Source organism: Euleptes europaea, chromosome 11 (genome assembly GCF_029931775.1).
Source record: "Euleptes europaea isolate rEulEur1 chromosome 11, rEulEur1.hap1, whole genome shotgun sequence".
Lineage (NCBI taxonomy): Eukaryota > Metazoa > Chordata > Lepidosauria > Squamata > Sphaerodactylidae > Euleptes > Euleptes europaea.
This window is the reverse complement of record NC_079322.1, coordinates 60,362,132-60,388,169: the sequence shown is the minus strand read 5'-3', so window position 1 is coordinate 60,388,169 and position 26,038 is coordinate 60,362,132. Positions and strand designations below refer to the sequence as shown.

The window sequence follows — 26,038 nt, the reverse complement described above, 5'->3', positions numbered from 1 at the left end:
TGTTTTTGTAGTTACAATGCACTGAACAATCACAATAGCAGAATATGTTGCTCTCTGATGAAAACACAAAGCTTTCCCAGGTGTAAGAAGCACAGAAAGAGTGCACGTTTATTGCATAATGTGTGGATTTCACAAAACCACCTTATAAATAAATATAAATAATGCATGTTTATTGCATAATGTGTGGATTTCACAAAACCACCTTAGGGATTCTTATGGCTGAAAGGTGGTTTATAAATATAATAAATCCTGAACTGAACATGAACAGCCTGCCTAATTCACTGGACATATTGCCATAGGTAAGTATTCATGGGCTTATTCATTTTGATTGGAACAGATTTTGACATTTTGCCACTGAATTAGCGCAAAACTTGCTGGCATATACATTTCATGACAGCTACCACTGGATCAAAAGATTAATCTAAGTAATTAGCAACTTTTAAATACCTAACTTTCACTCCCAATAAAATGTGAGAAGGAAGGTGTGTTTATTCTCAACGTGCCTTCTGCATAGCTCCCTTAGAAAATCCTTGAGAACGAACATTGTCATTATGAATGTGTACTATGTAAAATTATACATTTAACTACATTTGAAAATGTCATTTTACATGAAGAATGTTTGCAAGAATCACCCCTGTTACAGGTATTTCTTGCACAATAGTAAACTGGCTGGCCCCGTGGATGAAATGAGAACAATATTCCACAGACAAGGTGGGGGATCACTACATTCCCAAGGAACTCTCCAAGTATGCACAAAAATAAACTTTGTAAGAAAAGGGAAAAAAAGGAGGGGAACCCTCAGAACCCACCCTAATTGAAAATGTACATGTACACGTGTACATCAGTCGATTAACCAGCATTCGATTACCCACTGAATTTATTTACTTCATTTATAGCCCATCTTTCTTGGTGAGACTCAAGGTAGATGGCACAGGGCACTTTCACACATGCCGAATAATGCACTTTCAATCCACTTTCAATGTACTTTAATGCTTGTTTGCAAGTGGATTTTGCCATTTCACACAGTAAAATCCAGCTTCAAAGTAGGATTGAAAGTGCATTATTCAGCATGTGTGAAAGTGCCCACAGTGTAAGGCAGTGCAATCAAACTGCATGAGACATGCAGCGTACATAAGAACATGGCAATCCTAGCGGAACCCCAGGAATTTGCCATATGCTTAATGTTATATTGTGGGGAGCTGTGAATTTGGTGACATTCCTTTATTGTATTGTACAGTTATTTTAACATGATCCCCTAAGGAAAAAGACTTTGCTTCCGTTACACTTTTCACTTATTATGTTGGTTTCTGGCTGCATCTGATTATGGCCTGGGTGGGCCCAGATCAGCCCTTGCCTGTGTCCCAATAAAATTCTGGACCGTTTTGGTACTGGGCACTGTGGAGTTATTACACTGAACATAAACTGCTTTACTCTGCAAACAGAGAGCCTTTGGGGCTATTTTAGAAGAGAGACTACCCACACAAAACTACCTTAACAAGACACTTTAATGAATATATCTTTATCTTCTCCTTTGAGTGGTAGCTACAAACACGGGAGAGAACTGGGTTTTCCCCCCTCCTTGGCAGGTGATAGAATTGGGTTGGGAGGGGAATTCTTATTGAAGTCTGGTAACCTGGTCTTTGACCAGCCTCATCAATTCCTCGCCCAGTTTAAAAGGGGAACAGGTAGAGGCTGTTTTATCACATATCTGAAAACTAATTACTGGGGGGGGGGGCAGCTGTAGGCTGCAGTTAGGCTTTGTGCCTTGTTTGTGGGCTTCCAAGAGGCATTTGGCTGGCAGCAGAATGCTGAACTGGATGGGCCCTTGGGTCTGATCCAGCAGGGTAGCTGTTCTTCTGACTCCTATGGGAAGAAGAAGAGGAGTTGGTTTTTATGTGCCGACTTTCTCTACCACTTAAGGGAGACTCAAACCGGCTTACAATCACCTTCCCTTCCCCTCCCAAGAACAGACACCCTGTGAGGTAGGTGGGGCTGAGAATGTGTGACTAGCCCAAGGTCACCCAGCTGGTTTCATGTGCAGGAGTGGGGAAACAAATCCACTTCATCAGATTAGCCTCCGCTGCTCATGTGAAGGAATGGGGAATCAAACCCAGTTCTCCAGATCAGACTGCGCTGCTCCAACTGTGTTTGAGGTGACATTGGCTCAGTGGCCATGCCTCAGCGGTAGAGCATCTGCTTGGCATGCAGAAGGTCCCAGGTTCAATCCCCGGCATCTCCAGTTAAAGGGACTAGGCAAGCGGGTGATGTGAAAGACCTCTAACTGAGACCCTGGAGAGTCGCTACCAGTCTGAGTAGACAACACTGACTTTGATGGACCAAGGGTCTGATTCAGTATAAGGCAGCTTCATGTGTTCATTGGGTAACATGACAATTCTACTTGATAGCTGATTGATACATTTTCATTTGAAGTTGCAGTTACCAAGTGATGAACTTGCATGTATCATCTATAGCCTGTAGGGATGCCAGCCTCCAGGTGGGAACTGGGGATCCCCTGAAATCACAGCTCATATCCAGGCTATGAGGATCAATTCCCCTGGAGAAAATTGATACTTTGGAAGTTGGACTTTATGGCATTGTATCCACTGAGGTCCCTGAACTCCCCAGGCTCCACCCCCATATTTTCTGGAGCTTCCCAACCTGGAATTAGCAACCCTGGTCTCTACCACCACCCCCACCACCTCGCTGGTGGCCAGGAGGGACCTGGCAGTCCTGATAGCCTGTGATGGTAAAATTCAGTTAACTCTCTCACGTAGGGCTGCCAGCTCTGGGTTGGTAAATACCTGGAGATTTGGGGGGGGGTGGAGCCTGAGGACGGCAAGGTTTGGGGAGGGGAGGGACTTCAATGGAGTATAATGCCATAGAGTCCACCTTCCAATGCAGCCATTTTCTCCAGGTGAACTGATCTCTGTCGTCTGGAGATGTTGTAATAGCGAGAGATCTCCAGCCACCATCTGGAGGTTGGCAACCCGAACCATAATGGTGAATTGGCCTGTCGTGACGCATTTTAATTTTTTTTCCACATTGCACACATTTTCGCACAGTATTTAGACTTCGTCTGTTGCCTTCCATAAAGTACCAACAATGAGAATCGAACCTGATGTTGGTTACTCATATAAAAAGGATTCTGTTACCGTCTGGCAAGACATATGTGAGCCAGTTTTTACTATTCGGCCTCCAATGCCACCATTTTAAACAAATCACAGTAAATAACTTTCTGGAACTGAACACATGACTTTTTGGAACACTGGCATTCAGAAATAAAGAAATTTAAAAGAAATGCATCTCCTAGTCTTCAATACATTACTAAGCAACCAATGAAAGAGTCTCAGAGTAAATCTCCAGTGCTATATAAACTCCTAATTGAAGAAAAAGGAAACCATTAGATTTGGTTCTTCCAACAATAAAATATGTAATTGCCAAACCTGGAAGGCGTCAGCTCTTTTAGCATGACTAGAATGGCTCCAGTTTTTCAAAGAAAAAAAAACTTGATTTAGAAAAGTTATTACCAGAAAAGGAAATGGAAAAAAATGAAGAGTAAATGTACCCATATGGACAATTGGAATATCCATGGCAGAGAGTTTGAGAAAAATACCAGAAAATTGGCCGAATGAACAGTATCAGAATGTACACTATGCAGGAAGACACGTATTGTAACACAAAGTTCTCTGGTTAAACAACAGCAAAAAATTGTGATAAAAGGGTGTCCTTTGTTCTATAATTTGGACACCTAATTGAGATGAATGTCGAATGAGACCTGTAAGCCTAATTTTTCACCTTCTTCAACAACATCTATCTGTCATCCAAATCAAGAGTTTCAAGGGGAGGGAGTATTCCTTGGTTTTAAAGGAACACTGCTTTATGTTTTGCTGGACTGCTGACATAATATGATCAGTATGGTGACAGAAACCAGATATAACTGCAATAGATTTCCCCCTCTTCTCAGTAGCTGGTCTCGTGTTTCACCGATCAGCATCTCGCCTGGTTTATTTTAGAACCTGTTTTCTTAGTTGAAGCAAAGGGTGGTGGTTGCTGCTGAACTCACACAGTTGTGGTTTCCCATGCAGTTCTAGTGAACTCACCCCGTTGTGGTCTCCCATGCACTTCTAGTGGCATTCAAAACTATGGGGTTGGGACACCCCATGTTTGTATTTTTTTCCATGGTGTTCAGTTTGAAAGGTTGCCAGAGGGGAGGGGTGAGCATCCATATGTTTTCCTGGCCTATTAACAATTACTTGTTAGAATAGAGCCAGTGCTTGATTTACACGGGGAAAAATGGGTTCAAGATAGTGCATCTGTTACACAGACTGTGCCCTAATCCTTAATTTGTGGGGATTTAGCATTTACATAGTGGAGAAGGAAATATACTCTGTGCATAGGTGAGCTGTGATTTGTTCTTTTTTTCTATTTCAGGATCTAGTCCTGGCATTGAAAATAGGCATGCAGGACATTAGAAACCACTAGTCTGGGTGAGTAAAGGGGCAGATTTTGCTGTTAAAACTGAATGGCGGTAAATAATGCTAATACTTTTTAACATAACAAAGCCAGCTACTTCTGTGTACTGTGTCAATAGGCACATCTGTATCCAACTCTTCAGGTCAATAAATTGTGATGACCTCTTTATCAAATGGATGCCATATGCCTTATTCATCTTTTGCTAAAAGATTTGGCTTGGATCCACTGGAGTGTTTCCATGGGTGGAAGGATTTCTGCCTGTCAAGTGCAACTTCCTCACCTACCTCCTCTTGGGCTGCCCAAAATGCACCCTGAAATGCTGCTTCAGGGTTGCAGGGGACCCTCCCCCAGAACCACTATTTTGGGGGGCACTTGGTACTGCAGCTAAGGTGGTAGACTGGAGCAACAACAGCTTCTGCTTGTTGCTTGGGTGAAGATGTGAGTGATTGCGACTCTTCTTTAGACACCTGTAGGATTTATAAAACTGCAATCCATGCTAAACTATGACCTGGATAGCCCAGACTAGCCTGATCTCAGAAGCTAAGCAGGGTCAGCCCTGGTTAGCGTATGGATGGGAGACCACCAAGAACGTCCAGGGGTGCTACACAGAGGCAGGTGATGGCAAACAACCTCTGTTCGTGTTTTGTCTTGAAAACCTAAGGGGTTGCCATAAGTGGGATGCAACTTTCCACCACCAATCCATGCTAAAGGACCTTAGTATATTGTGACTGGAAGCAAGAAAGTGTGGGAAATACATGGGGGGGATACCACTTGCTACTTTACTGGTGTCTTCCTTGTAAATACTTGCCAACACCTGTATTCTAGTACAAATTAAGCAAGAGATTGTTCTCCTACTTCCAGAGTTATGAGGATGGAACGTAACAGAAGAGCCTTGGGTTTTATTATGATTTTAATGGCTGTTTTATATTTGATCTAAATTAATGATTCCCCCCTCCCCAAGAAATCATGGGAAACATATTCTGCATGTCAATGTTTGCATGTTCAGTTCTTCCACTTAGTGAAAATCTCCATGAGGTTTTGGTTTTTCTACTGGTTTCATCTCTTGCATTTCATCCTATTCCAAGAGCAGCAACGCAACTCTTAAGAGCAACCACAAGCCAGACTAAATGAAATGGGAGATTCACAAGATTGTTTATGCAAAGGGGAGCACATAGAACTTTAATGAGCATTAAAAGGGTAGGATTCTGTTAATCACTCTGTTAAGACAGAAAACTAATCATCGATGGCCATTTCCCCCCTTGCTCTTTTTATACTCTTTCCTTTATGCATTATGCCCTGAAATGACAGTCTGCATAATGCCAAAGGCAGCCACAGAACTGGGAAAGCAGAAACAAGCGCATGACATGATTCAGATTTTGCAATGCATTGCCCCTCCCTTTTATTGGTTAAGCTCTCCCTAAATCACATTAAGTTTTGGATACTATATCCTGCATTCCCATCTGGAAGCTATTTCTACAAGTGTCCTGCAAAACCTCCTTCCCTGTCATGGTGAGGAAAAGCAACTGCCTGGGTATTATTAATCGTCGATTTATTATCCCCAAATATCTTGTCTCGCTTTTAGGCGGCTTTTATTCAGCTCGAAGGTTGCTGAAGGCATCATCTCTTGGCCAGACAGCCTCTTCTCAAAATCACATCCCCCCCTTCGCACTGAATCCTATCCCAAAAAAGACTTCATTTTCCCTCCTATTAACACTCAACTGAGATTTTAGCTGTCTCTAGACTCCAGATTAGCTGCCCCTAGAACATGTGTCCATCTAATTAAAGAATTTAAGCAGGGAGTTTAAAAATGACTTAATTGTCAGAGATGCGGTTGCTGAGGTCTGCTTGGATAGTTCTGAAAGATTCTGGTTTTGGAAATAGCTGTGACTGCTCCTAATAAATAACTCACTGAGTCAAAAACTGGAATTAAGTCAATTTTTAAGGAACATCAAATACTGTCTCAAACAGAAAAATGTCAACTGAAGCTCACAAACACATCATCTCCCAGTCTTGTACCAATAGTCAACTGTATTGTTTTTGTGGTGGTGGTTGTGAGGGATGTCCTACAATTGTTTGCATGTTTCAAAAGCTGAATTGAGCAGGTGCGGAGGAGAGCGACGAGGATGATCAGGGGCCTGGAGACCAAGGCTTTTTAGGAAAGGCTGAGGGAGATGGGAATGTTTAGGCTAGAGAAGAGGATGTTGAGGGGGGACATGATTGCTCTCTAAGTATTTGAAGGGCAGTCACTTAGAGGTGGGCAGGGAGTTGTTCCTGTTGGGCAGCAGAGGATAGGACTCGCAATAATGGGTTTAAATTGTGGGAGGAAAGGTACAGATTTTTACAGTAAGAGCTGTTCGACAGTGGAATCAGTTACCTAGGGAGGTGGTGAGCTCCCCCTCACTGTCAGTCTTTAAGCAGAGGCTGGACAAGCTCTTGTCAGGGATACTCATGCTGCACATGAAAAAGGGTTCCAATCTCCTTACACACTGATCTCCTGATCCAGCATGGCCACCCCAGGGATGTTATTTGCTCCATTGTGGGGTTGTTTATGCACTGAATAAGGCACATTTATTTATTTACCATATGCATAGTTCACCTTTCTGGTTGAGACTCAAAGGAGGTTACACTAAGGTTGCCAACCTCCAGGTACTAGCTGGAGATCTCCTGCTAATACAATTGATAGAGATCAGTTCCCCTGGAAAAAATGACACCTGAATCATCAGGATAACTTCTCTTCCATTGTTACGATGTTGAGTTAGGCAATGGTTTTTGTAATATTACAATGTGTGTTTTGGCAAAGGACGCTTTTTCACAATACTTTGCAAGGCGGGATGAATTCTGGTAGCGCTACAAGCACTAGACTGGAAGTGTAGTTCAGTGGGGCCTTCTCCCATTCTTGCTTCTGTCTGTTCTCTATCAAGCAGTGCTATTTTTAAAACACCAGAACTAGTGACATATATTGGCAAAAGGAAGCAGGGTGGAATTTGTATGTTCAGATGTGTTGTGTCAAGTGTATCGATTGGTTGGATGTCGCACCAGCTCTTTTTCTAGCATATGTATACAGTTTGCTCATGAACTCAGTTTGTACCCAATGCTGCCTCCCACCGAGGTCAATATATTTTCCTGTGTGCCCTGCCTTTATGTTACAAAACAGTCTCAAAAACATACAAGAATATATATAAAAATAGGGGTGTGTTGTGAACAACAAACTGAAAGCACCACCTGAACCCACAACATGACAAAAATATGTAACAAGCATAGTATAAACAGTATATATACTAATAAGGAATGTATAAATGTACAGGAATAAAGTAGAAATCAGCCGACAGTATAAATGTATAAGTAGGCTTGCCAACCTCCAGGTACTGGAGATATAGAAAACCTATGCTGCAACTAGTGAGAACTATATGAGAAGGCAGCACGTGGCTCAAAATTAAAAAATTACAACATAAACTACCAATGGAGAATTGTAAGCATATATTATAAAGTCAAACACTAACAAAACAACAACAAAACCAAACGTTCTAGAGGCCTCGCAGGGCTTAAGGCTAATTAGCTTACAATTACAACTCAAATGTAGCCAGCCAGCTTAAAGGTAACATATAACCACAACTCAAATGGAGCCAACTGACTTGAAATGTTTCTGAGCCTCGCAGGGCTTAAGGTTGAGCTAATTAGCTTCTATTCAACTCAAATTATAGCCAACAGGCTTAATAATGATCACAAAGAGTAGCGAAATAGTAATAATGAGAGAGGTCCATAATAGGGTCTGTCGCAAAGATAGAGCCCTCCTCAGGCTCCACCCCAAAAAAACGTTCCGCTGGTGGTGAAGAGGGACCTGGCAACCCTATGTATAAGGCATTAAAAAGTGTATAAAAGCAATAAAGCACATGACAGATGGGTTACCAGCCAAACTCCTTCTTCAATGAGTCTTCATCAGAATATTTCTGTACTGTTCTATTTATTCAGACTATAATTTTAAAGACAGCTGCCAATTCAAAACAAGGAGCCAAAAAAGGTCTGTTACCTATGGTATAAGCCATGCAAAGCAACATACCATAAGTATATTTTTGGGTGTGGTTTACTCCTTATGTATTCTTTTAGAAGATGGGCTTCATCAATGCTTAAAGGAACGGAAAGATAATGCATATTTCTCACATTTAATTAATTAGTTAAATGTATAGTCTGCCTTCCTCACTGGGACTCAAGTCTTATAAAGGTAAAGGTGCAAGCACCGGGTCATTCCTGACCCAAGATGGTGACGCCACATCCGGACGTTTACTAGGCAGACTTTGTTTATGGGGTGGTTTGCCAGTGCCTTCCCCAGTCATTACACAGTTTAAATCAATGCAATCCATATGATGAAACAATGTTAATTGGACTAGGATTACAGAAATCTGAAACAATATTTTAGGATTTCCTCCCCACTTCCGGTCTTGGCCGAAACATCTCAGGTGCTTAAAATCAACTGAGCAAATTTGTACAACAGTTATATCAAATATTAATGTCCATTATAAAGTGAATATGGTATATACTGACAAAGATTCTGGATCTATGTTATGCTGAGCTGCATTCTGGCTGAGAGTTTTGTACGAAATAAACACAATTTAAAAGCTGTTTTTCAGACACTGTTATCTTCTATTGTATATGAGTTCAGGGTGTCTTATAAAATCAGATTAAAATACCAAAACCAATAAGCAAGAACAAAAAGCCACAATCTTTTTTTCATTACACTTATCCATGCAGAATATGGAAGAAACCAGAGAGGGGGCCCTCCTCCATGCCTCCTCTGGAAGACTGTTCCAGAGGCAGCCACTGAAAATGTCCATGCGGTTGTTGCAGGTGTGCAGACTTGCCTGGGAGAAGGTAGCCTTAGCAGCGGTTCTAAGACAGCCCAAGTCCCAGGTCCTGAAGGGTTTTAAAGGTAAGAACTGGTACCTTGAACTGAGTCTGCAAGCAAATCAACAGCCAATGAAGCTGTTTCAAAAACCTTTCTATTGCTATGCACATGTAGGGTTGCCAAATCCCTCTTCACCACCAGCAGGAGGTTTTTGGGGCGGAGCCTGAGGAAGGCAGGGTTTGGGGAGGGATTTCAGAGCCATAGAGTCCAATTGCCAAAGCGGCCATTTTCTCCAGGGGAACTGATCTCTATCAGCTGGAGATCAGTTGTAATAGCAGATCTCCAGCTACTACTGGGAGGTTGGCAACCCTATGTACATGCCACTTCTCCAAGTGGCACAAAGTTCCAGAGGCCAGCGCCTTCTAGTGCTGGGTCTGCACATAGTTGGATAATTTGCTATTGGAATAACTCACCTCTGGGAATTCAGGAGGTGAATGACTACAATACTCCAATAGCCTGGTGTGGATTCTAGTTGGTGCCCATCCAGTCTTACATGCAGTGTTGTGCCAACCCTCCTGTTCACACTATGCACCACATTCATGTCTGTTGGTCCATGTATCTAAGCAGGCTTTTCACATCTCATAACACCCACTTATTCATACTACTTGCTCATCTCAGTCATACACTCATTCGTACCACTAACAACTGCCTTCTCCCTTTTCTGCTTCCATTCCTACCAACAGTTCCATTTGTTCAGAGGCTTTTTGCAATGATGACTTTTTTTTTAAATAAAGAAACTAACTTCTGAGTGGTTGTAATGTTCCCAAACCATGTCTGAACATATAACAGTTCAGCCAGCATCTGTGTGTATGTGTGCGTGAGGGAAGGAGAGAGAAAGTCTACAGTTAACTGAAGCCAGAGGCCGAAAGCTATAGAGGTTTCACATAACTCCGCCTGTGCTTACCTCATCATTTCCCCCTTTTGTCAACTTTACCTGATTTGGCAAGCGACTATCTTTTGGCAAATCTACATATGCTTTCATTTAGTACCTTATTGGTCTCTGTACAGCCATACCTTGCCTAGTCAATTACCAATGCTGGCTTTGACATCCAATCTAGAATATAGAAATAACTCTTTTAACTGGTGGATTCTTGAAGATGAACAATATATAACAAGTTACAAGCAATGCTGTCAATAGACACAACATACAGACAGGAAAGACAGTATATCTGGTGGAAAGACATTGTAATGGTTCCCTGGAAGAGAGTCAGTTTAGTGCTGGGGAATGTAACAGTTTGGCTTTAGCAAGAGCTTTTGTGTATTGGTATGTTAGGTGTGGGGACTTTGCTTGGGTCAGTAATTAGCCGTTCTAACTTATCACAGCCTGTGTGATATGTTGAAGAGATGAGTTTGGACACTGTTTGGTTTTTTGGTTGTTGTTATTGATAAAAAGTATGATCTCGCCAGAGATAAATGGATCACAGTATACATGCAGAAATGGAGACCTGCCCTAAAGCAAGAGATAGTTGCAAAGCACAATTGCCCAAGGGTCTTTTTATCCCCTCCCCACAACTTGGGGATAATATGTGCTCCAGCTTATGGCTAAGAGCTGAACCTAGGATTGCCAAGTCCCTCTTTGCCACCGGTGGGAGGTTTTTGGGGCAGAGCCTGAGGAGGGTGGGGTTTGGGGAGGGGAGGGACTTCAATGCCATAGAGTCCAATTGCCAAAGCAGCCATTGTCTCCAGGGGAACTGATCTTGATCAGCTGGAGATCAGTTGTAATAGCAGGAGATCTCCAGCTAGCACCTGGAGGTTGGCAACCCTAGCTGAACCTCTATCAAAACCTCAGATTCACAGTGGACTCACCCAATAGAGAACAAAATTGTGAATAAAAAGGAATTGGGCTGCGATAAAATTAGGGTTGCTAACCTCCAGGTACTAGCTGGAGATCTCCTGCTATTACAACTGATCTCCAGCCGATAGAGATCAATTCACCTGGAGAAAATGGCTGCTTTGGCAGTTGGACTCTATGGCATTGAAGTCCCTCCCCTCCCTAAACCCCCCTCCTCAGGCTCCGCCCCAAAAATCTCCAGGTATTTCCCAACCCAGAACTGGAAATCCTAGATAAAATAGAATTAAAAATGGAATATCTTTAATGTAGAATACTGATAATCAAAATCCTTTAACCTTTTTTTCCTTGGGAAAAACCTTTGATTTCCATTTGACAAGTGGGGAACTGCTAAAAAAGAGCCCCTTTTTTTCTAGGCTGGTGGTGCCTTCACGGCTGTAACAATCTGCATAGTCTAAACTACTGGACCACACTGGCTCACCCGCACCATCTGAGGTCCATGTCTCTGTACATGTTGTTTCAAGAACAGGTTATGACTTGTGTACAACTGCCTAGTTGCCTCAAAGTAAAATATACAAACTAACCTCTGGCTCTGAGTTAAGAGCCTCCAAGCACAACTTTACTCATAAACAGATTATGGGCCAACACAAAACTGTTGACTTAAACCGCAGGCTGCTAATTGATATTTTTCCCTGGCAAGGGGAAAGAGTTGCTTTCTGTTCGCTTAAAAAATACCGAATTCCTATGAATTCAGCCGTGGTCTACATTCTGGTCAATGAAATGCAGTAACCACATCGTCTTACTATTGTAGTGAGTAATGTAACAGATTTCACTTGACTTGATGCAAGTGTTGTGGCACCTTAGAGACGGACTCTTTTGTTGTAGTGGGTTTAAGAGAAGACAGTCAGTGACTGCTGGATGTTGACTGGGTGACGTGCAGTCAGTAGAAAAGAGTGGACAGACCAGCTACAGTACAAAGTATTGCACAACTGACACTCTCTCTTATTTGAGATGACAGAAACTCATCTATGCGGAATAAAAACTAAGCCAGCGCTAAAGCGATTTAGAAACAAGAGGGTATTGTTCAACCTAGGGTTGCCAGCTCCAGGTTGGGAAACACCTGGAGATTTTTTTTTGGGGGGGGGAGCCTGAGGAGGGCGGAATTTGGGGAGGAACTTCAATGCCATAGAGTCCAATTGCCAAAGCAGCCATTTTCTTCAGGTGAACTGATTTCTATCGACTGGAGATCAGTTGTAATAGCAGATCTCCAGCTAGTACCTGGAGGTTGGCAACCCTAGTTCAACCAGATAGAGTCTGTATTCTTATGCTACACAATTACAGTATATTTTTGACGGGTGATAGGGTTGCCAACCTCCAGGTGGCACCTGGAGATCTCCCACTATTACTTTTAACCTCCAGATGACCAAGATCTGTTCCCCTGGAGTAAATGGCTGCCTTGGAGGGTGGACTGTATATCCTGTTGAGATCCCTCCCCTGCCCAACCCCCTCCCCAAGCTCCACCCCAAATCTCCAGGTATTTCCCAACCCAGAGTTGGCAATACTACTGGGTGACCAGTATTCCTGACAAAAATTGAGGAATTTGGAGAAATGTATAACAAGGAACAAATCTTGCTAGCTTGGCCAGTGTGGAAAACATAAGGACATAAGCTACATAAAGGGGAGGGTGCTCACAGGGACATAATTCCATATAGTCCTCCCTTTGAAGCTGGCATTTTTTTCCAGGGAAACTGATCTCTATAATCAGATGTATTTCTGGGAGAAGTTCACCCTCAAGGCTCCTATACTGGACCAAGTTTGTACTGGGCCCAGATCAATAATTCTTGGATTCTTCCCATTTGTATCATATTTGTTTTTTATTCTGGGTCAACAGAGAGGCACTTACAAGAACTGCAACTGTTATGAATTAGAAAATATTGCAGTATTGTCAATCAGACAACTGCAGCGTGTGCATAAGATGAAGCAAAATGAAAATGATATTTTTTCAATATTAGCAAACGAGGTACTTTGATATTGCGACATTCTCTTGTTGAATTACAAAAAAAATCTGCGCGAAGTTGCGTTCCGCCGGCAAAAGGGTCTGGGAGTAGAAGGCAATCGGGGCCTCCCGACCATCAGCCTTCGTCGCCACTGTTAAGTCCGCGTGGGGGACACACATGAAGTCAGACACGGAGTTCCAACAGCAACCACTTTATTAGGTGAACAGGAACAGAACTAACTAAAGTGCTCAGACCCCTGCTTATATGCCCGCTTGGCCACCTGCGGCCACTCCCCCCATGACCTTGATTGGGGGGGGGGGGAACCCCAGTAGCCAATTGAAACATACCGGTCAGGAGCCTTGGGCACTCCAAGCTGCCCCTGATGCAATTACACGGAGATCCTTCCCTTGATTCAATCACCCACATGCCTACATAACAGTATGAATCTCTTGTTCTAACACATTCTAACTTCAAAATTGTATAACTTTTTAGTGCTGTGACGTTAACAAAAGAAAGTGATGTATTGTTTTTTAAACAGAATTTATTAGAGAGAACTATGCAGAGAGCTTGCAGAAAATGCAATCATTTCAGTCTTAGGACAGTCAGTTCACAAGTAAATTCTGAGCAGCTTCAACACCGGTATAAAAAGAGGAAGTTGCCTGAGGAAAAAGACACCCTTTCAACCAAAAATGTTCTGTAAATATGTAGTAGAGCAGATTAAAAAGATCAGGGTCCATGATAGTTCCCTTTGCCCAAATTGAATTTTGTTTAATCGTTTTTGAAAATATGTTAATTATATACAAACAGCTGGAACGGCAGCCTATAACGTAAATAAATCCAGTTAACTTTACTGTTACTATGTGTAGTTCAGACCTGAAAAATATGCTGTGCCCCTGCCAAGAACACTCCGGGCACGTATATATTACTTCTGTAAAAGCAAAGGATTCTTGCCATCCAGTTAAGGTGGCAGTGGCTGCAGGTGGGATGCTTTTTTCCTGACTTGGTGTTAAACAATGTTTACTGTTGTAATATGGCAAGTTTCTGGTCAGCTTCAATATGCTCGCTTTGAGCAACAAGAAAAGCATTATACAAATATGTGTGTGTTAAGTGCAGTCAAGTCGCTTCCGACTCATGGCAACCCTATGAATCAATGTCCTCCGAAATGTCCTATCTATGACAGCCTTGCTCAGATCTTGCAAACTGAGGGCTGTGGCTTCTTTTATTGAGTCCATCCATCTCTTGTTGGGTCTTCTTCCTCTTTTCCTGCTGCCCACAACTTTTCCTAGCATGACTGTCTTTTCCAGTGACTTTTGTCTTCTCGTAATGTGACGAAAATACGATAGCCTCTGTTTAGTCATTTTAGCTCCTAGGGTCAGTTCAGGCTTGATTTGATCTATAACCCACTGATTTGTTTTGTTTTTTCGGCAGTCCACGGTATCCTCCAACACCACATCTCAAAGGAATCTACTTTCTTCCTATCAGCTTTCTTCAACGTCCCACTTTCACACCCATATATAGTAATAGGGAATGCAACGACATGAATTAACTTAATCTTATACAAATATAGTAAATAAATATAGGAACAGTATTTTCATGATGGTTGGATTCTTGTTCCCAAGTTGTCTGACAAATCCCAATGTAAGTTTTTTTTTTTAAATTGGGCTAAAGCATAAATCACTTGTATATAAAGATAATTCACAGTGGGTAGCCGTGTTAAGTCTGTCTGCAGTAGTAGAAAAGGGCAAGAGTCCAGGAGCACCTTAAAGACTAACAAAAATATTTTCTGGCAGGGTGTGAGCTTTTGTGAGCCACAGCTCACTTCTTCAGTTATCTTAGTAGAAAAGGGCAAGAGTCCAGTAGCACCTTAAAGACTAACAAGAATATTTTCTGGCAGGGTATGAGCTTTCGTGAGCCACAGCTCACTTCTTCAGATACCTGAAGATACCTGAAGAAGTGAGCTGTGGCTCACGAAAGCTCATACCCTGCCAGAAAATATTTCTGTTAGTCTTTAAGGTGCTCTTGCTCTTGCATATAAAGAGTCCCAACAGTTTGGTTTGTAATGTTCTGCTACCTTATTGAATTAATATTCAATCACAATAAAGCAGTTGGAAGCTGAAGAATCAAAGCAGGTTATTTTATTGGCCAATATAACAAAATGCTGGTGAAAATTGCCTAAAGCACAGAGCAATTTCCACACACATCAAAGGATTGCAAGCATGGATATAGACTTTGATAATGGGTGGTTACAGAAACGTAATACACACGTAACACTGAACTGTTCAATAAACGTTTTGGACGTATAAGCAATTATTTGCATATCCAATAGAAAATGCTCTTCAAGGCGTTGCCTAATGGTTAATGAGGAGGCACAGCTTCACATTCCAAGATGACATGTCTTGTCTTAAATCAAAACTCTAGGCTTAATTAAGGAACCTGCCTGTACTAAGAGGGAATGACCTCACTTAGTCAGCTGCCTGCAAACTGCTTGCTGGGTCACTCTGACCCAGGCTCCTCAGCAATGAATGTAGCTTGACCAAAGTACATGTTACCCATAATGCATCGTGATTCTAGATCTGTACATAAGAATATATATATATGTGTGTGTTATGCTATGTGAATATGCATATATGTGACAGCATATATGCTTACCCTATAAACTAAAGTAATAGGGCACTACAGGTTCTGCACAGTGGGACATATTGAGCAATGGAAATAAAACGGGGGTTCCCAAAGGCGACCCAACTTTGACCCCAAAGGTCAAAGCACCGTTGGGGTGAGGGTGGGGTTGAGAATGAGGAACAAGGGCCGTGGGATGACTGACACCCCAAGAGGCCTATGGAGCCCGAGACGCTCCAGGGGGCGTCGCGGTTGGCTGGATGTGCCTCTTCATTGGGCGCTGGGCGGCGGGAGAACCCTCAAAGCAGCCAATGACCAGAGGGGCGAGGGAGGGGGGCGGAAGTGCTCGCCTCACCCGCGCCTTGTTGACGGCCCTCTCCTAGCAACCGCAGGCCGCGGCGGGCCTGTCGCCATGGTAACCACGCCGCGCCGTTGCTCCGGCGGCAACGGCAGCTACCGGGATCCCGGTGGGTCCGGTTCTCGTGTGAAAGGTACCGAGCCTGCGGGGAGAGGGTTTTTTTCCAGGGGGGTGGGGTGGCTGCTTGTTCCGGGAAGGGCTTGGGGGGGGGGGGGCTCGGCCGGTGGAGAAATGAGCGTGCATATGTGGGGTTCGCTGGTCTTGTGGCCATTTATGCGCGGGAGGTTTTGCCTTGCAATTGCCGCTCTCTAGATGCACATTTCCCCCATCTGAATTGTCAAAACTCTGCATGGGGTGGGGTGGGGGCTTATTGTTGAGTTTTGAGAATTTAGATAGGGGAAAATGTGCATCTAGAGACCGGCGAAACCTCCCATGCACAAATGGCCTATGGGACTTTTTCTCCCCTTGCAAAGGTGTCAGACAAGGATGTATTTTATCTCCCCGTCTCTTCAATCTATATGCAGAACATATAATTAGGAAAGCAGGATTAGATTAAGATGAAGGTGGGGTGAAAATTGGAGGGAGGAACATTAATAATTTGAGATATGCCGATGACACTACATTGTTGGCAGAAAATAGTGAAGATTTGAAACGACTAGTGCTGAAAGTTAAAAGAGAAAGTGCCGAAGCAGGACTACAGCTGAACATCAAGAAAACAAAAAGTAATGACTACAGGAGAATTACACAACTTTAAGGCTGACGATGAGGAAATTGAAATTGTTCAAGACTTTCTATTCCTTGGCTCCACCATCAACCAAAAGGGAGACTGCCGCCAAGAAATCAGAAGGAGATTGAAACTGGGAAGGGCAGCCATGAAGGAGCTAGAAAAGATTTTGAAGTGTAAGGATGCGTCCCTGGCCACCAAGACTAGATTAATTCATGCCGTCGTATTCCCTATTACTATGTATGGGTGTGAAAGCTGGACAATGAAGGAAGCTGATAGGAAGAAAATAGATTCCTTTGAAATGTGGTGTTGGAGGAGGGTGTTACAGATTCCGTGGACTGCCAAAAAAACAAATCAGATCAAATCAAGCCTGAACTGACCCTAGAAGCTAAAATGACTAAACTGAGGCTGTCGTATTTTGGTCACATCATGAGACGACAAGAGTCACTGGAAAAGACAGTCATGCTAGGAAAAGTTGAGGGCAGCAGGAAAAGAGGAAGACCCAACAAGAGATGGGTGGACTCAATAAAGGAAGCCACAGCCTTCAATTTGCAAGATCTGAGCAAGGCTGTCAAAGATAGGACATTTTGGAGGACTTTCATTCATAGGGTCGCCATGAGTTGGAAGCGACTGGACGGCACTTAACACACACACACACACCAGCCCTCCGGTCAGTGGCTGCAGAGTCATCTGCATGTTTACTGAGTCAGTAAGTCATACTTTAAAGGCCATTTCTGCACGGGAGGTTTTGCCTTAGATTTGCTGCTCTGTAGATGCACGTTTTCCCTGCACGAATTCTCAAAACTCTGCAAGGGGGGGGGGCTTATTGTTGAGTTTTGAGAATTTAGATAGGGGAAATGTGCATCTAGAGAGCAGCAAATCCAAGGCAAAACCTCCCGTGCGGAAATGGCCTTTGTTCAATAAAGGTTACTTCGAGTTAAGTGTGTAACACTTGCCCTGACCAACCAGATGAGTTTCAGGCTAAGAAGCTCCTAACTGATGAAAAATCACAGTTTACAGCTATTAAAATACATCCTACCTTGACAGGGTAAGAGTAACAGAAATACTTCATTACTCAAAATATTAAGGGGCTCACACCAAGTTATATGATGTTTATATAAACTTTATTCATACACGTAATATGTAATTTTTAGGCTAAGATTACTTGTAGTAGCAGTAGTAGCGGTTGTGGTGGTTCTCATATTATCTATTGTGGCTGTTGTTGTTTGCTTGTTTGGTTGTTTGTTTTTGCTGGTCAGTGACCGTATTAATAAATTATTATTATAGAGTTAAGGTTGTATAGGATTGCAGCCGCAATTCATTGCACCTTTTTACGTGGTGGTAAGTCCCAATACGCCCTGACCTGGATGGCCCAGGCTAGCCTGATCTCGTCAGATCTCAGAAGCTAAGCAGGGTCAGCCCCGGTGAGTATTTGGATGGGAGACCACCAAGGAATACCAGGGTTGCTGTGCAGAGGAAGGCACTGGCAAACCACCTCTTGCCATGAAAACCCCCCAAAAGGGGTTGCCATAAGTCGTCTGCAACTTGAAGGCACTTTACACACACACACAAGTCCCAATACACTGACAAATAGCACCGTCTTGTACAGTAGGGATGCCAGCCTCCAAGTGGGACCTGGGGACCCCTCGGAATAACAGCTCATCTCCAAACTAGAGATCAATTCCCCTGGAGAAAATGGATGCTTTGGAGGGTGGACTTTATGACATAGTGCACCACTGAGGTCCTTCTCCTCCCCAGACTCTATCCCCAGTCTCCAAGAGTTTCCCACCCTGGATTTGGCAACCCTACTCCCCATGTGGCCAAGGTAAAGGTAGTCCCCTGTTCAAGCACCGGGTCATTCCTGACCCATGGGGTGACGTCACATCACGATGTTTACTAGGTAGGCTGTGTTTTACGGGGTGGCCTGCCATTGCCTTCCCCAGTCATCTACACTGTACCCCCAGCAAGCTGGGTTCTCGAGGGAAGGCTGAGTCAACCTTGAGCCAGCTACCTGAACCCGACTTCTGTTGGGATGGAACTCAGGTCGTGAGCAGAACTTTTGTGTTCGAACATTCCGTATATGCTGAGGTCTGTACAAGGTGAGATTGAAAGAGATCTTTGGGTTCTCGTGGATAAAGGTAAAGGTAGTCCCCTGTGCAAGCACCGGGTCATTACTGACCCATGGGGTGACGTCACATCCCAACGTTTACTAGACAGACGTTTGTCATTTATGCACGGGAGGTTTTGTCTTGGATTTGCCACTCTGTAGATGCACTTTCCCCCCATCCATATTCTCAAAACTCAACCATAAGCCCCCATGCAGAGTTTTGAGAATTCGGATGGGGAAAATGTGTATCTACAGAGTGGCAAATCCAAGGCAAAACCTTCCATGAATAAATTACCTGTGTTTACGGGGTAGTTTGCCATTGCCTTCCCCAGTCATCTACACTTTACCCCCAGCAAGCTGGGTACTCATTTTACCAACCTCGGAAGGATGAAAGGCTGAGTCAACCTTGAGCCGGCTACCTGAACCCAACTTCCGTCAGGATCGAACTCAGGTTGTGAGCAGAGCTTTTGACTGCAGTACTGCCACTTAACTCCTTGATGGGGATTATTAGGAAAGAGATTGAAAATAGGTGTTTGGTGGCTGTGAAGCCATGCTTTCCGGCATTCTGGGGTAACAGTTCCTCCTCCAAGATTAAGTGCACAATTTTGAAGGAAGGAGGCAAGAAAACAGTGAGCTCTGCAGCAGCAGGCAAGGGCATTCAGGTGCAGCGTCAGACTGGCAGGGATTGGGAGGTTCAGTGTTGGCAGCCTTAGCAGCAGAAGTGCTCCACTCTTTCCCCTCCTACCCACCTCTGCTGTGCTTCCCACTGTTGTATTGTTATACTATTACTTGTTAGTAGGTTATTACTGTTGCTAAACTGCCTAGTTTTATTGTTGCTGAAAATTTTATTGTAACTTATTTATGTTTTAATTGTTTTAAATGGTTGTAAGCCACTCTGAGCCGGACCTAGTTTGGAAGAGCGGCCTAAAAAAAAATCCAATAAATAAATAAATCTATGATGCGGCCTCATTTGGAATACTTGTTTGCAGTTCTGGTCAGTGCATCTCAAAAAGGTTATTGCAAAGCCAGAAGAAGTACAAAGGAGGGGAACTAAGGTGATTAGGATGCTGGAGCACCCTTCCTGTGAGGAAAGGCTGCAGAGTCTGGGACTTTTGAGTCTAGAGAAAAGACTGACAAGGGGAGACATTACAGAGGTTTATAAAATTAGGAGGAAGATCTAGCTGTGTTAGGAGAGGAAATGTGACCAGCTTGCCACTGGTCCTGCACTTGCTGAAATACTCTCTTCTACTACACAGTGATGAGTAGCCTGCATGGTGGTGGAAAGTGCCATCAAGTCACGGCAGACTTATGGTGACCTGGTAGGGTTTTCAATGCAAGAGAAGTTCAGGGGTGGTTTGCCATTGCCTGCCTCCAGGTCGCGAGCCTGGACTTCCTTGGTGGTCTCCTATTCAGGTATTAAGCAGGATCGACCCTGCTTAGCTTCTAAGATCTGACAAGATCAGGCTAGCCTGGGCCATCCAGGTCAGGGCAGCCTGCGTAGGAACCCTTAAGTCTGCACAGGAAGTTGGAACCCTTTAAGACCGGTGATTCCAGTAGCATGTCTCAACACTTGTGAGTCGTTTTGAAGGAGTTATAATTGAAGGAGAAATGCGTATATGGCTTTGCCCCCCATACTCTTAGAATGTCACATTAACTCTAGCATTGTAAATCTGCATTTGTGCAGAGAAAACAATATCCATCTTTGTAGGACCAAGGTTACTGGTAAAGAGGAATTATAAGTAGTGATATAGGACCTTTTACCAGGAATTCGCAAGAAACACTAAATGTATGACTTGAATTTTATTTTAAGTTGTTCAAATATTTTGAACAATAATATGTAAGCAATAAAGATTTTTATTTTTCTCCAAAATCTGCTTCAGGTGGCTAGCGTAAGAGAAATAAAGCAAGGAATAAGACAAGATCTGCCTCAGGTTTTATATATTCCTCTGGCAACACAAAACACCACCATCAGTCTTCACCATTCTGTCACTTTTCTTTGGCTTGTTTGTGTGACTTTGGCAAAAAGATCTGAATGCAGATCTGGTTGCTACCACTTTGAAGATTTCTCCACACAATGCCCCACTTCCTGGGTTTTCCTCTGCTTTGCTGGGGTCTTTTCCAAACCTGGTTTGATACAATCTTTTCAGAAAAATTGCAGTCAAAATGCCTTTGCACACCATGTGGACAGGAAGGTGCCTGTTTTTGAAGGTCCCATCCACACTGGCATGATTTTCTCTGGCTCTGGTTGCCTTATCTCTTCTGCCTCTCTTGTGCCACTCCTTTCAAGCTTTTTTTGAAAAAACAAAACAACAACAGTAGATGATAGGTTATAATGCCATAACGATCTAATGCTACGATCTACTTTTTTTTGGCAGTCAAGTTACATCTAACTTATGGCGACCCCTGGTGGGGTTTTCAAGGCAAGAGACGTTCAGAGGTGGTTTGCCATTGTCTGCCTCTGTGTCACAGCCTTGGTATTCCTTGGAGGTCTCCCATCCAAATACTTGCCAGGGTCAATCCTGCTTAGCTTCTGAGTTCTGACGAGGTCCAGGTCAGACCAGGCTACTATTTCCCCTGAATTCCCAGCTTTCATAAAAAAATAATTATCTAGCCCTTTTCTTTGTGGTAATGTAAGGGAGCACATTTCCTCTTATATCTCCACATTAAAACAGACTAGATACTTACACTAAAAAAACGAGAACTGGAAATTCAGAGGAGCTACTGGATCATGGGCCTCGAGTGTTATAATTCAACAGTGATCTAGCAATTGCTGATTTTTGTTAAAAGCCCTTTAGTAGCCACAGGGGACTGAACCAAGGAGAGTGCTGGGAAAATTGTTGTGTGGACATTCCATAGTCACTGTGAATGCTTATGCTTTTGCAGTGACAATGAGAGCTATATGCCTTGTGGAAGTAGTATATACCATGGTTAAATGCTATCAGAGTCACTCAGTCAAGCTCTTTCTAAAACCTGTTTAATAACTTGTGCTCTTTTGCCTGTCCATTTGCTAAGGTGTGTGAGGAGAGCCTTTGCCATGGGAGTGGCACTGACAAGAGCAGCTCAGTGGACTACTGCTGGTTCTGGGACCGGCACACTAGAAATCACGCCACTGAATGAATCTCTCCTTAACGAAATCATTAAGTTTACTGAAAGCTTTAGCAGCAAGCACCCTCAAGAAGCCGCCTTTGTCTTCAAGGAGCCACTTGAATGGCAGACACAGATAGAGCCTTCCGCATTTGAATCAGGCTATGAGGTCAGGTAAGAAAGGCTGGGATAAAAATGTAAGTATAGGGCCTTAATATGGCAGTGATATAGGATAAACCAAAACTAACCAGGTTTGTTGAGCAGGATGATACATTATTCTCAACACATTGAACACATGAAGCTACCTTATACTGAATTTGACCCTTGGTCCATCAAAGTCAGTATTGTCTACTCAGACTGGCAGCGGCTCTCTAGGGTCTCAGGCACAGGTCTTTCTCATCACCTACCTGCCTAGTCCCTTTAACTGGAGATGCCAGGGATTGAACCTGGGACCTTTTACATGCTAAGCAGATGCTCTACCACTGAGCCATGGTCCCAAGCATCCTTTGGGTATGGGTAGCCCAAACCTATATCCATGTCTCTTGGATACCATCCTGGCGTGACCTTCACATTAAACATAAGGGCAGGGTGCCTAATTTTGTATGTTTTTAACTAGCTTCGATTACGATTTGTGAAGGAAAATAAATGGACGTCTGTTAGCAAGAAGAAAATGTGGGTTGTGGAAAAACTGACATTGTGAGAGCTAGGGTAGAAGCTGAGTTGCATCCCCAAGTGCATCAGATTACCTTTTCCCGTACATCTGAATAGCTGCCATTCAGTGTTATGAGAAAAAGTAGAGTGTTGTGTCAGGAGGACATTTTATGTCATGGAAGGCATGAGATACGCTCCTGATAATATTAGGCATCCAGGTCCTTAAGTAGAAAAATGCCCTTGAGGAGCTCAGTTAAAGGCAGTGTTGCATAGTGGTTAGAATGATGGACTTGTGTTAAAATCTCCACTCGGCCAGGAAAGCTTACCAGGTGACCCTGGGCCAGTCACTATCTCTCAGCCTCACCTACTTTGCGGGTTTTTTTTTGTTGGAATAGCATAGGGAAGAGAGAACTGTGTATGACGCAATGAGCTCTTTCGAAGAAGGATGGGACAAAAATGTACTAGAGACACATTGGGTCTCCAACTGCCCTTGTAACTGCCTCTCACGACCCATTGTAATTAGGGGTGTTTTTCAAGTATTAATTATGTTATCTGTTGTAATTGTTTAGGTACTTTGTAGCATGTCAGAAATTTACAAAGGCAAAATAAAGCCAGACAGTGCCAATAAATTTATTTTTTAATCGATGAATGTCTCAAGGAAGAGTGGAGGGAAAAGGAACTGGGTATCAGATTTTAAGTCCGTTCGGTCCCCAAGTCTTGTATGAAGTGGTCAGTTCTGGGCATAAATTTGAAACTCTGTGTGCCCTTTTTTTCTGTAACTAAAATTGCAACTGCGTGTCTCAGTATCTTGAGCAGTCAGTATATTGCCAAATTCCTCATGTACTTTAATCATGACGTTCAGTAATGTTTTCATAGCTGTAGTCCATTCAGAAGTTTTCGTGTCTGTTTGTGTTTGTTCTTCTAGTGAAAAAAAAGTTCGGTCCCAAGAAGCGGACAAAGATGGACAGCCGTTGCTGCTGCTCACAGGATCAGCTATTAAAGTTCGCAGCTTTGCACAGCTGTCTCGTTTGCTGTATGTGGCTGCGGAAAAAAGGCTGAAAGAAGCACAAGCATGCCTTCAAGGTAATATTTTATTCTGTTGCTGTTTTTAGTTGAACCTTTACCACAGCAGACAAAGGTGTACATGCAGTAAATGGGACTGCTGCATGAACCGGGAATTAGCCTTTGGTATTCAGGACTGTCTGCTTATAAACTCCAGTTTTTCTGCTCTACGCAGGGATTATCCCTCCACCCACCTTATTTTGTTTTCCTGTCATATCATTTGGTTCAGAATCAGGGTTTGGTGCTGCTCTATCCTGTTCTTGGTCCTGTAAGGACTTGACTAGGAGCATCCCGCAGGAAGGACAGTTCCTCTTGGTTCTGACAGTTCCCCTTGGTTCTGAATAAAATTATGCATGGTGTAGAGAGAGTGGACAGGGAGAAGCTTTTCTCCCTCTCTCATAATACTAGAAAGCGGGGTCATCTGCTGAAGCTGTAGGGTGAGAGATTCAAAACAGATAAAAGGATTTCTTTGCACAACACATAGTTAAATTGTGGAACTCCCTGCCCCAGGATGTGGCGATGGCTGCCAACTTGGAAGGCTTTAAGAGGAGAGAGGACATGTTCATGGAGGAGAGGGGTATTCATGGCTACTAGTCAAAATAGATACTAGTCATGATGCACACCTGTTCTCTCCAGGATCAGAGGAGCATGCCGAATATATTAGGTGCTGTGAAACACAGGCAAGATGGTGCTGCTGCAGTTGTCTTGTTTGTGGGCTTCCTAGGGGCACCTGGTTGGCCACTGTGTGAACAGACTACTGGACTTGATGGACCTTTGTCTGATCCAGCCTGGCCTTTCTTATGTTCTTATGTAAGCAACAGTATGCTTAAATCAGCAAATTCTTAATTGAAATGTCTTTCATCCATCCCATTTCATAAATAGTTACTTCTTTACAATCTGAATCTTAACAATCATGACATGTCCGAACTTGATGTTTTTTTGAATTTCTTACACCAATACGTATAACTTGCAGTCAATAGAGATCCCATTGTGAAAATTCTTGGCCCTGGATATGGGACAATTGAAGGAGAGGATACGTCCATGCTTCGTATGTTAGACAATGTGAAAAAAGACGACGCTGCTGGTGCTGAAATGAAAATGAAAATTTCCCTTCTTCTCCAGCAACTGGATATGCAGCTGCTCAACAGCTCTTTAAAAAAGATTTCACAGTGAGTATATTTCAAGTGGAACACTTTGCTTTTTAGCGAAGTTTTACTCTTAATCTAAAGCAGTTCTTTGTTTAGAACCCCAACATGATATTAGAATGATTTTGACAGTTTTGCAAAAATGAAAGTTATTAAATGGTTTCTCAAAACTGGGGCAAGTAATTGGCAATTTCCTATACCTTTGCAATACAGACATGCACTTAGCCCAGACTATGATCTGGGAGACACAGGTTCAGATCCTCATTCTGCTATGGAAGCTTGCTGCATGACCTTGGCCTGGTCTCTCTGTCTTACCCTAGCCTACCTCACAGGGCTGTTGCAAAGATGAAAATGGTGGAGAGGAGAACGACTTAAGCTGCTTTGGGTCCCCATTAAGGAGAAAGGTGGGGTATAAATGAAATAAACAATAAAATATTATTATGTATACATGAAAAGTTTCCACTGGATGCAGGAATGGGGAGAAACATTTAGCAAGGTTGACTACGCCTGACTATTGTCCATCCATTAAAAATATTTTATTCATTGGTCATTTAGCTTCTAAATGTAAAGAAATTCACATATCACCAGTATATCAATAAATACCCTTTTTGAGGATATTGGGGGAAGTGTAAGGTAATTTACAGCTTAATAAACAAAGGCTACCATTTGTTATTTGAAGAAAAGGTCTTTTTTTTTTTTTACTGTGTTTATCATCTACCTTTCTTGTTCAGATTCAGGGAGGATTACAGAGTTATAAGAACAATGCAAAAAAGACCGGCATCATTAAGATTTTCTTTTTCATTACCTGTTGCAGTAACACGGTGTAGCCAGAATGGCTCCTTCAGTTTCATCACCGCCGCATAAAAATGTTTCCTGTCAGTTAATTAACTTAAAAGTGCAGTCCTAAGAAGAGCTATACCCTTCTAGGTCCACAGAAGGCAATGGGCTTAGAAGGGTATAACCCAGTTTGGGATTGCACTGTTGAAGTTTCAGTAATGTAACCTTTCCATTAAACCTGTTAATGCTTACAGTCCTATTTATTGCCAGTCTGAGGAGGTTAAAGGATCTCTGGAGTGCAGCCGATGAGGTGTTATCATTCAACTTTTTTTTCAAGTACATGCAAGTCTCAGTA

General features: G+C 43.0%; 1 protein-coding gene across 1 annotated transcript in view; it reads left to right on the top strand.

Annotated features, from left to right (window-relative positions):
- The first annotated feature begins 21,998 nt into the window (after nt 1-21,998).
- The window catches only part of ODAD2 (outer dynein arm docking complex subunit 2), an 83,224-nt gene continuing 79,184 nt past the window's right edge, over nt 21,999-26,038 (top strand). Inside the window, exons 1-3 of the mRNA XM_056857605.1 lie at nt 21,999-22,222; nt 23,625-23,782; nt 24,735-24,930. Coding sequence (XP_056713583.1) covers nt 21,999-22,222; nt 23,625-23,782; nt 24,735-24,930 — 578 coding nt within the window. The remainder of the gene's footprint in view (nt 22,223-23,624; nt 23,783-24,734; nt 24,931-26,038) is intronic.